Below are 12,454 nucleotides of genomic sequence, written 5' to 3'. Positions count from 1 at the left end.
CAGGAATGCCGCAGCTACCTTCATCTCATGGTGTTGATCTGAAGTCATTGCTAAGGCTTCTTGAAATAGTAACGTTTTATTGCCTTTGAACTGGAATTTTTTTTTCCTAGCTTTCACCAGGATATTTTCGTTCTTTTGGATGTAGTGGACATTAGTCCATCAGGGACTAGATTTTTTTTGTCTGGATAGATTGAGGAAGCCATGTGTGTTCTATCCAGTGTTAGTAAGGCCTGGTTGTGGCTTTCTAGCTAGGCATTGGAGACTTCTTCTGATATGCCCCTAATATGTACAATATTACAGCATTACCAGTATTGTTCACCCTCAATGTATGCCCATAATGCCACTTGAAGCTGTTCCGGGTGGACACCCCAGGGGGCCAATTCAAACTAGTCATGTGATTGTTCCGTCATTATGACTTCCACTTGGTCTTATCTGGTTGCATCCTTTTGAAAAGAGTGATTCAAGTCAGACAGTGATTTTGAAGCAGTGTTGCAATGCTGCAATGTCTGCAAAATTCTGATATTAAGAGGTAAATATCACCAAAGGAGCTGAGAAGTTTACAGATTCAGGTTGTGAGGGCATTGTAGACGATACAAGTTGAATAGAGGGATAGATGTTGGGAATCTAATGCAAACTATGCATACATCGCAATGCTCAGAAGTGACTTTTTCATCTCTTTCACCAAATAGTTTATTCATTTCCATATATTTCCTTTCTAGTGTTAGTTATCAAGTTGTCAAGTTTGCTCTGAATAGGAACACACTTGATTTTCGCTTAGTCCACTGAAAGCCAGATTGTACGAGAGATCTTTGCAGGTTGTATCAGAGTTAACCCTCTTATTCACCAGTTTGTTCATGCTCTGGAGTGCCTGAATTCCCAATATTTACATATGTGCATCTACTACAGGCATGTGGATGAATTGTACTAAGGCCTTAAATAATAGTGTACATTTGCCACTACAATTCCCCAGTATTTTCTATGGCTGCCTACTAGTAGATTGTAGATATGAAAATGTCGATCTTCCAGTTAAGTAGCACACAATCCGTTATCTTTCATAACTATAAGGATTTAAACCAAACTAGGGGCCCCATTAGGATGGCGGTCAGATTGCCCCCACCGGGCTGGCGGTAGTCACCGCCGGCCCGACGGGGGCAATGTAGTGTATTTTGTAAAGCGCACAGCTGCCCCAACGGGGCGTCCCGGCGCTGTATAACGTTGTGGAACCCTTCCTGGCTCTCCCTGTGAGATGCCCCTCCTGGGCACCCCCAAGGTGAAGCCAGGCATCCCAGTGTTGTAGGGGCCGTTGTGGAGATTAAGCAAACTATTGCCCAGAGTCGCAGCGTGAGACCCATGATTAGAGTAGGCGCTGAGGCGAGAATTATCGAGACCGTGGACATTGAGGCCAAGACCCTGCCGCGTCTCTCTGCTTCAAAGTCTGCCGCTCTAACCAGTGAGCCACACTTCTCCGCCCGTCACCCCTGTAGAAAAGACCCCCCGCCATATTACAATGGCTGGGGGGTCCGCCGCTTTTCTGCCCGGTCGACATGTCGACCTGGCGGAAAAGGGTTCAATATGGTGTCGGTGTCTGAAAGACACCGCCAGCCATATAAGGATGTGCATTTTTCGCCACCTTACACTTAGACAAACTAATGGGCTTCACGTTAAAGGCGGACAAAGTTAGTATATTTTCTGGAATCCTATGCTACCGTCTGCCTGGGTAAGCCCCTACCTACAACCTTTTATAGAACTTGTCTCTAACATGGCCCTGACACACTCAAATGTATTCCTTTTGGGGGATTTTAATACGCGGGTAGAAGAGAGAAAGTTACAACACTTAAAAGAATTGTAACGGTCATGCACAATAATGGGTCTACATCAACTAGTACATGGCACAACACACCAGAGCGGACATACTTTAGATCTTATCTTCTCATTTTCGTGGAGTGCAATACTCAGTTGATCTGAACTGACCATGTCCTGGTGGTTTTTCATATAAAGGCAAATAAACTCCTAATTCAGAATGAGGAACCTGCTAAGACGAGGCATAAACCGAATAGACTGAAAGGTATTTGGATGGGCCACATGCGTTGACCCCTTGAAGACAACAGATGAGAACTGTGACTCCTTATATGCTAAGAGCCTAGAGTCTTTGGATAAGGACATACCCATGACAAATAGCAAAACCTGTCAAAGGCCTTCATCACCTTGGTACACAGAACTACTAAAAGTAACAAAACAAGTATGTAAAAAGTTTGAAAGGAAATGGCGCAAATCCTTCTTAGAAGAGGACAAACAACTATTATAGATTGTGCTAAATGAATTTAAAAAAGAGATATTTTTATTTATTTATTTACAGACTTGTACCGCGCTGGGAATCGACTCCCTGAGGAGTATCTCCGCGCCTTTGGCAGCATCTGAGAACGAAAAGGCCCTGTCTAATATTATCAATTGCCCAACCAGAACTAGTAATTAAACAGGAAAGTTTTTAGTTTTTTTCCTAAAGGGAAAGTGTTCCTTACAAACTCTGATATCATAAGGGAGTTCATTCCAGAGCTTCGGGCCTGCTACTGACAAAGCCCTTCCCCCTTGACACATAACAATTCTCGATCTCCAGATCTCAGAGATCTTGAGGGGATGTAAGGAATGAATTTTTTGGTTAAGTAATCAGGACCTTTACCAGTGAGGCACTTATGGATGATGCAGCACGTTTTAAACATCACCCTCTGTTTCACTGTGAGCCAGTGAAGTTTATTTAGTAGTGGTTTTGAGGAAGTACGGGCCGGGGCATTGAGAACGAGGCGTGCAGCCGTGTTCTGCACAACTTGTAGTCTGGCAATGATCCCCTCATTGGCGGCTAACAGCAAACCATTACAGTAATGCAAGGCAAAAAAGAATTACCATGCTAAGACAATCATAGCGGCTGCATTAATTTAAAAAAAGATATTTGACATCATGCGGGAACTGACGAATCCAGATTGTGTCAGGCACACGACTAAACCCTCTCAAGTACCTTTTGATGACCTAGTCTTGTTCTTTAAGAACAGATTAATACATTTTTGTGGACATTGAACATACCACTCCAACGATAGATCAGTCAGTACTGAATGTCCTCAGAGTGGCTGATATCTCAAATATGTGCCCCAAAACGCTAGAAATATTTGATTTAATGATGAAGAAAGCTTCAGTTCTATAGCCATGTGTACTTCATGAGGCTGTATACTAGACCCATTACTGAATAGAATGTGGAAGTGCCTAGCCAAGGAGTTGTATCCACCATTACTAAAGATTTGTAATCAGTCATTGGAATCTGGTCAAGTTCCTCTGGCTTGGGGAAAAAACAATAGCAACTCCCCTATTAAAAAAGGCCATAAGTGCCCCTTTGATTCTCAGTAATTACAGACGGATATCTCAGTTACAGTTTGCTGTGAAAATTCGGGAACGGTACATAAGCAAGAGATTGTAGGGCATCTGAAAGGCCAAAACCTTCTAGAAGAGGAGCAATTTGGCTTTAGGCCAGCTCATGGCTCTAAATCAGCATTGGTACTGGCTATGGATGAACTCCAGATGACAGCAGATAGAGGTCAAACAGCGGTTTTGATATTTTTTTACCTATCGGTTGCATTTGACACGGTTAATCACAAGGTATTCCTGGTAAGATGAAGAAAGACTGGAATAGATGGAATAGCGCTTATATGGATAGGATCATACCTGACCAATAGAAGTCAAGCCATTTCTCTACCCCCATATCGTTAAGATTTATTTCGAAACAGAGTTCCCTGGGGTTCGATGCTATGGCCGCTCCTTTTCAATATCTATAACCGTCCAGTAATAACTCTTATAAGATCTTATGATATTAGTGTTGTCAACTATGCAGATGATACACGATTGATATTATCCCTAGGAAACAATAAGCTAGAATCACTTGGCTCCTTCAACAACTTTCTGAGGGACATTGCAAAATGGCTCAGCAACAGCTCTTTAGAATTTAATTTAGATATAAAAATAATTCTCCGCTGCTCAGCCAATAAAGCCTCAAGAAAACTCCTGACTAATTTCTGGTTGTTAGAGACTTAAAAGCCTCACGTATGGTCTGCAGTATTTGGGTAACTTTTGATAATAAGCTATCCTTAGAGAGCCATGTCAACAAGACGGCAGCCGTCAAAAAAGATTCCCTTTGTGCACCTTGTACTTGAAATAACAATCCTTACATCCACATAAAACAAATAGCGAACATACACTTAAACAAAACTGTGGAAAACTGTAGAAGCAATGCAACAAATATAACAAAACTGTTATAAAATATAGTTCTGCACTTTTTATTTATACGCAATTAAAATTCAATTAAAAATTGGGAGACAGACATTAAAAGAAGGAAAATTATACACAAAAAATCACAAATTTCCTATTAGTAAAAAAGGAGATACAAAACAGAAAATTAATTCAGCCAAAAGGTCAGAATTATCCCCAGTTCATGTATGGTGTATTTCTCCTTTGGCATTGACGCGTTTCGGTGGATATAGGTATATGACCACCTTCATCAGGATAACATATAATGTCGCCCCAATGGTTCTCTAATCTGGTTTAGTTAAGTCCCTTCTGACCGATGGGTATACACCTCCTGTTAAGAAATTCTCGTCCAGCGACAATCAAGGAATTTGTATAAAATGGACGGAGCATACAGATCTAGCTCGCTAATCCAAACGTAGTCACACTAGAATCGGTATCATTAAAACCCGGGAAATTGCTGAATGTCTTCCACACTTCTATCCTCCAAACACAGGTGCTTGTGAATAATGCACAGTAGACTTATATCCGTCTAGACTAGTCACTGTGAGACGAATGGGACTGCACGCGGAATGAAGATATTCTGATATTGAAGGAGAGATACGCCCGCTATTAGAAGCGCTTGACTCCAGTCTAATCGAGATCATTATTAATTTTAATTGGTAGAAGCGAGTGACGTGCATTATTTGAAGTCACGTGGTGTGCCTGTTGGAGTCGTTATCTTACCGCGTGCATTAATGAAATGAACCCAATGCTCGATGTGTTAAGTACTCGTGCATTAGCTGATGTCTTGATTGCAGTCGATTTAAAGACGGATATAAGTCTACTGTGCATTATGTGGATGTGAGGATTGTTATTTCAAGTAGAAGGTGCCCAAAGGGAATCTTTTTTGACGAAAGTCAGGTGTGGTACCCTATCCATTTGGTTCTGGGGTCCCTCTCTCTTTTATTAGAGAACAAGACGGCAGCTACTTGCTTTGCACTACTCCACAACCTAAGGAAACTCTTAGCTATTTTACCTACACAGGCTAGAACACTGATAGGGCAAAGTGCCATCTTAAGTAGGCTTGATTACTGCAATGCTCTGTTGCTGGGAGTACCATACTACGTAATAAAAAGACTGTGCAGAGTACAAGGAGCAGTCGCAAAACTAACACTGAACAGACCAAGAAATTCATCCTCCTCCTATAGCTATGAACGCTCTATTGGCTCCCAATAACGGAAAGGATAGCATTTAAGTCACTGTGCACAGTCTACAAAGCATTTCAGAGAAAGGGCCCTAAACTGCTGCAAAGGAAATTAAAAAGGATATGTACTATCAAGGAAGCTACGATCGAAAGCTGATGAGCCCATTTCTAATTTACTATTACAGAACCGTTGCACTCATTAAAAAATTACACTGAATCCGATATGGACATGACAATGATTACGGAAAGAGCGGTGTATATGAATAGGAAATGCCCTCGCAAATGGACCAAAATCTGGAACAATTGGAATTCATATAGAGGGGATATCTGTGACCCTGTTCCCGAGTCGGACGATGAAAGCTCAGATGACGACTCTGAAGAGGGTTGAATAATCGGAGGGGGGGCGGGGGGGAGGGGGGTGTGGTACGGAATAAACATTATGGAAGTAGAGATGGGAGCTAGGAGAGAAATGAATCAATTATATTGACGCTATTTGATGATTGTAACCTTGAAACTTACACGTGCCTATTGTCTTTCTGTTTTGTGTATTAAAACCAATAAAATTGTTTTTTAAAAAAAATACACTGAATCCTATCTGAGGTTTTGCCTCCTCAGTGAGCCTATGGTTCTGCACATTCTATTCAAGCCCAATTCAGTCAGTGAGAACATTGCACTTTCCTGAAATGGTTATCGTTTTACTTGGACAGAAAGGATCATTCAGGTAGACAGACAGCTGTTTGTAAACGTTGGACTGGCTAAAAAAGATCAAACAGTCTTTGATTAGGCAGAGCCAAAAAAGTGGCTGCCTGCACCTCCCTCTACAATGCCAGGGCAGGCCAAATGCATACAGGAAGAGTTACAGACCACTCTTTGAGGGAAGGAGCCAGCAGCTGCAATACTATGCTTAGGAGTCCACCCTCCTGGATATTTGTTTCATGGCGAAATGGCCAACTAGCCATACCTTGGCCAAATATTACTGCCTGCATATTCAATCAAAAAGTGATAATGCAGTGGGACAAATGGTGCCTCAGTATCTGTTTCAGTAAGGGAAGAATGTTCCACCCATGCCTTTTGATCTTTCATAGCCTGCTGCTCAGAATAAATAATATGAATCTATGGAAGGTCCCATGCAAGGAAAGGAAAGTTGCTTCCCTGTGACTCAATTTTTCTAGTGTTGGTATGCTGCTTGATTTAAAAGCAATCCTCCCTCCTGCACTTTTTATTCACTGCTCTTTCTATGCCTATTTTGCACTTGTGCTACAAAACAATGTTAGGGTTTTCAGAGCACATCCACCTCCTTGCCTGAAAATCACGTTTATAAATATCATGTTTATATGCTACTCGTAGTATTGAATGTCCTGCAGAGCATATTAATATTCTGATTATTTAGGTGTACCTGGGCTTTCCCCGCATAACATTGAGGAGTGATTCAGACATGGGAATCTAAGAAACATCTGTACACTGTACTTAATATCCGTACTGTACGTACTTAAGTTACAGATAAGTAACATTTTCTTAGTAACTCTTTCTTCTGAGGGCCAAAAAGGGTATAGCACAATGTTGAAAACAATATGAAATACAATTTTTGGCAACTAGTGGTACAGGTGGTGGCTGTATATGTAGTGAAGAAAAATAATGAAAATATCTTTTTTTACTTTCACCTAGCCGCGCTCCTCCCACATGAACTTAATATTTTTGTGATTGGGCGGGTGGGAATTATGGTCTGTCACATGCACTTTTCTGCTCAGCTGGCAGCATGCAAGACACCTGGCAGAACAAGTTTGCAGGAGGAGAAATGCCATGACACACAGGTGCAGGAGCCATACTAATGCAGGAATGCCACACACGTGCGCACACACAAACCAACATAGTTGCCCTGGTCTGGTATCTCAAGGCCCGCAGGTTCACATCTAGCACATCTTCTCATTTTGTCAAATTCCCCAATTTCCAATATCACTATTTTTGTTACACTATTTTTGCTACAGTAGATCAGGTGGCTTAATGCGTATTCACTCATTGGTACTTGGCAGACATGTTGTACAGTTTTGAACAGAGTTTTATTTTTTCCGTATTTGCCAGTACTCCGCATTGGCACTCATTTCTGACAGTCTACCACATGGTGGCTCTGTCTCTCTACTTTTCAGAAAAGCACAGCAACAGATTGTTCACAATTTTAATATATACTTCATTTAGCAGCACTGGCAACAGCACTGGCAGGGTGTGCAAATTTCCGTGGCCTTCCATGACTCCCATCACAGGCTTTGAGATCTTTTAAAGTAAATGTTGGCATACCAAGTATCTCCCTTTTTAAGTTAGGGCTTTTTCTTGTAAACTGCTTGTTTGTACATTTCTCTTTATTGTAGATATGTATAGTTTCTTATTCAGGGCTGTTCTAGTTCTAGATTACGTAGTATTATTGATCTTGATGATACAGATAGGACAAAAACATGTACAATACAATGTTAAAATTGTAATATTTACATTGCATAATACTGCACAGTATTCATACCAGGTCTTTAAATTACATTTTGCTTTTTTTTCCTTGCTTCTTTTCTTATTTCATATTCTTATTCATAAGAAATGAGGCGCCTGGTCCAGGTTACCATGAATCATTGTATTCTGCTTTGCAGTCGTTAAGAGACAAAGAATTTTGTGGCTTTCATGAAAGCGTAAAATATGCCAGGTAAGAATGACGTATGTTCTATTTTTTTATATACAAATGTAAAGTTTAGATTTGAAGCTTGCAAAATTTTGCAGCTCTTCTTTGACAACCAAAGCTCATAGTAAACTGTAACTAGATCGTCCTAACGCCAGGAGTCTGTATTATTAGTATATAAAGAAGACGTTCACCATCTCTGTCAGGAGATGCTAGTGCTGTCCCCCAAGACTGAGGTCAGTGTATATTGCACTAGTATTGCACTGATGTGGATGGTGTTGGAATGAACTCTTGAGGAGGGTTCATCACTGAGCGAAGACAACATCTGTTTGCTTTTCTAACTGGATTCTTTCTCTGTAGAACCAGAAGCATTAGTTCATTCACAGTAGCAAGAATGGCTTGATGCAAGGTTGTTTACATATCATTTAATGAGGAGTAGCTGAGATCGGTGTTTGGCTTCACGCCTGGATCCTCCGATTTGCTTCAACTCAAGATTGTTTAAATTATTACCAATGAGTCCAAACACTGGCAGCATTTATAGCAAACTTACACTTTTAGCAAGCTACAAACTTGTATCCAAATGCATTTTAATGTTACTTGTGGCATGGTGTTGGGATGGAAAAGTTTCTCGCATGGTGACAGATGTGTACTCTTACAGTTAGTGCCCCAGCTGCAATTATGTCTGGATCCCTGGATTTTTGTTGTCATGGGCAAACAGAAGGTGTGTGCACCATGACATTGACCTGTCTCATGGATTGCGTTTTTTTTGGACCAGAAGGATTGCCCAAAGCACTACCCTTATAGTGGTGAAAAGCTACTGCCATTGCCAGGAGTTAAGTAGCATGAGCGCAGTGGTGGCAGTGTGCCATGTAGTGATCGGTAGGAGCGAGCAGGAACTTTTTATTTTACTTGTGTCATTGTAGCGTGGCATGCAGGCTAACTCATGTAAAGTTCTGCTGCTGTGTGCTTAACTCCTCTTGGCCTACACAAGACTACTAGCTAGTTCTGTGCAGTGCTTGTGTATTGTATGCATGTGCTGGATGTACGTGTGCCTGTGAATGGTAAAATACATGGAAGATTCTGGGTTCCGTTTTGAGAGACCCAGGTCTGACCGGAGGAGCATGTGGAGGTAGAGGAGTGAGGAAGAAGAGATTGCCGGATGGAGCGCAGTCCAGAGGGGGATCCTGGTGATTGGATCCCTGTAGTCTGGTGTGAGGAGAGGACTGAGGTGCCAGTCGGGCCATCACCCTTGTGCGGTGTGTATGTCAGAGGGTCCGCTGTGAAAGTTAACTGTGCCAATCAGACCTTTGCGTGTGTGCAATGTGTAAGCCGGTGATCCCATTTACCAGAGGAACCTTCAATGAAGTTAGCTGTGCCAATCTGGCCATTGCACATGTGCTTAAAGGGGGACGTGGCCCAATTGCTCTAGATCCACAGTAGGTTGGGCCCCAGGAGTAACGGTCTCAGACCTCACAGTTGTGCCCGTTTGCTCCTACTGAAAGGGGTTCTGACATATGGCATGTATTAGAAGGTTCAACATACCATGTAATTTTGTAATGATACTGAACACCTAGACTTGCATTTACATTTGCAGGTCAGCCTCTAATCGTAAAGAAGATACAGATGGAAAGGCAGTATGGGAGGAACCGGGATCTAGCACAAATGTTAACATGCCTTAAACTGCAACTGCTATAGTAGTGACATCTCCTAATTCGAAAAGAAACATTAGTCCCTTTGTTCAAAAGCGGGATCAGAGAGAAACCGAAGATTCAAAAGAAATGCCCAGATGTAAGATGTCTTTAAAGGACTCACCATTCCATGTCGGTTACCCCTCACACATGTTACATTTGGGATATAAATAATAATTCCAGAAGAGACTTCCCTTCCAAAACGTATGGGTTTTAAACCTTGCGTGGAATGTTACAGTCCGATGTCTGTGACTGATCCTCAATTGGTTTTTCTTTGGTAGTTGGGGTCTGCTCACAACTCCAAATCTTTGTCAGTCGATGCACCTGAATGCTATTCGGGGAAGGTAGCTGAAGCTCCTTGAAGTGCTACAACACAAGCGTCCGTGTCAGTCCCACTTTCGGGGACAACCTTGTTCCCTCTGCTCCCGCAACTGCTCATCTTCAAAAATCAAAGTTTTCATCAGGTAAGTCCAAATAAAACAAAGCGCCCGCAACTTTACTTTTCTTTCAAGTCCCCGAAAGGAGCGCAGGACTACCCCCTCCCATTTAGGACCCTCTCCAGCACTCCAGCCCCGGCACAGGCTCCTTCTTCATGCCTCCCTGAGTTCCCAGGGGCAGGACCAACTCCTACTCTGCTTCAGCAGTTTCATCCAGTCATAGCCTCTGGAAAGGATTGGGTAAAGGGCTCCCTGGTCTGGATCCTCCCCATACAGGCCAAAGGAGAATGGATCTGTTTCAAAAGGCAGTCTTGAAAACTGGTACAAAGAATTGGAGGGCGCAGTGAACTTGACAAGTCAACAAAATTTGAGTTAGTCTTCTCAGCCCGCACAGCCACTGAAGAAAGTGTGCCCTTCTCCATAGTGATGAGGAGGGCGGCAGAGGTCACTGATACCAACCATGGAGGTTAAGACAAATATCTTGACGGAGGTGCTCCAGCCAGGGCACTCGAGTGCAGAGCCTGGTCTTCCTTTCAATGAAGATCTCATGGACGTCCTCCTGCGGGCTTGGGCAAAACCCTGTTCAGGGATCCATGTAAGCCGTCAGGTTCGAGACGGAAAAGGTATCAAAAAGAAAGTCCACGTCAATGGGGTCAGCAAGGAGCTGGACGTCATGGTTTTTAGCCGCCCGTTCAATGAGGGCATTAAACGCTGCTGAATCCTCTGTAGGCGACGTTTTCACAGAATAGAGTTGAGTGTCTGGGGCAGAATGAGGATCACCTGGGTCAGCATCAGCCTCCCAGGGTTCATTGGTATCATCAGGGTCTGTGTAGACAGGATCGAATATGATACTTACCAGTATGCATCTGTTCTTGGCATGTAGGGCTGCTGAATTCATATCTGTGCATAGATCGCCGCCTAGTGTTGGGTCCGGATGATCGCACATTGTTGTCCTGGAAGAGTCTTCGAAGTACCACGAGATAGGTGGCTCCTCCCCTGGACTACAGTGCGCATGGGCATCGACTCCATCCTCAGATTGTTCTTTTCCGCCATTGGGTTCTGATGTATATTGGTTCCTCTAGTCGGAATCGATAAAAAACTTTCTTAAGGCCAAAAGGTCTTTAGTTTCTTCGTCGGTATAGTCTTGTGTGCGGTGCCTAAATTCTTCCAGCTCGGTTCCGAGCCGGATTCCATAGAACCGTGTGCTTTCGGCGCGGAGGGCCCAGTCGGCACCACAGACCCTATCGACTACTCATCATGGAACGGAGTCCGTTCAAGAGATGTCCCGTCTGCAACTCAAAGTATCCCCACATCGACGTCCACCCGGTGTGCAACAAGTGTCTGTCGCCGGACCATGATGAAGCCAGTTGCATGGCTTGTTCCCGTTTCAGGTCCAAGAAGACGCTTAAACATCGACGAGCTGCGCGCCAGGAGGCCCGGCACACTGCATCGGCGCCTGCGGACATTTTCGATGCCGGGGATGTTGAGGAGGAAGCTGACCGGGAAGTTGTTGAAAACCTGTTGAATCCCGCGTCGGAGGTCGACTATAACTATGACGCGGACGCTGAAATGTTCGAAGCTGAAGAAGTCGTCGACGAGGTAGGGGACGGCGACGGGGCCTTTGGGGCCATGGAAGATAGCTCGGACGAAGAGCTACCTCGCACTGACACTGGGGCCGTACCGATTCATAAGGCTCAGGTCGAGGGATCGTCACTAGGCCTTACCCAAGATCTTACGATGGGTTCTACGGCCCCGCCTTTGGGCTCGGCCACGGACATTGCTGTTGAGCCGCACCCTGGAAAATCGAAACCGAAAGTGAAACCTACTGTCTCGACACAAGCAACAGCACTGGTGCCCGCCACGAAACCGAAAGTGCGCATTACTTTGGTCGGATCCAAGGCCTCGGAGCCCTCGGCGCCGAAGAAGCAGAAGGGTGTTGTCGATACGAAGGCTCAAGTCAAGGGCGTCGAGACGAAGTCTGCCGCGCCAAAGACTAAAGTCAAGGTGGTCGAGCCGAGTAAGTCTGCGCCGAAGGCGGTCGACACCAACAAAGGATTCGGTGACCCGAAGGTTCTCGAGACTCCGCGTCAACATGACAAGGCCAAGAGCGGCGCACCCCGAGAGTCCACTCCTAGTGGGGCCTCGAAGGATCCCGTCGACTCGGCGCGCCCGTCCGCCGCTTTCACCAAGCAAATGACGGACT

At 44.0% G+C, this 12,454-nt stretch overlaps 1 protein-coding gene across 1 annotated transcript in view; it reads left to right on the top strand.

Annotated features, from left to right (window-relative positions):
- Positions 1-12,454, top strand: part of ATM (ATM serine/threonine kinase) — a 1,399,724-nt gene that overhangs the window by 1,059,585 nt on the left and 327,685 nt on the right. Inside the window, exon 44 of the mRNA XM_086935231.1 lies at positions 8,049-8,153. Within this exon, the coding sequence (XP_086791357.1) occupies positions 8,049-8,153 (105 nt within the window). The remainder of the gene's footprint in view (positions 1-8,048; positions 8,154-12,454) is intronic.

The sequence above is a fragment of the Lissotriton vulgaris genome, chromosome 8, assembly GCF_964263255.1.
Source record: "Lissotriton vulgaris chromosome 8, aLisVul1.2, whole genome shotgun sequence".
Classification (NCBI taxonomy): Eukaryota; Metazoa; Chordata; class Amphibia; order Caudata; family Salamandridae; genus Lissotriton; species Lissotriton vulgaris.
This window is presented reverse-complemented; position numbering and strand designations above follow the sequence as displayed.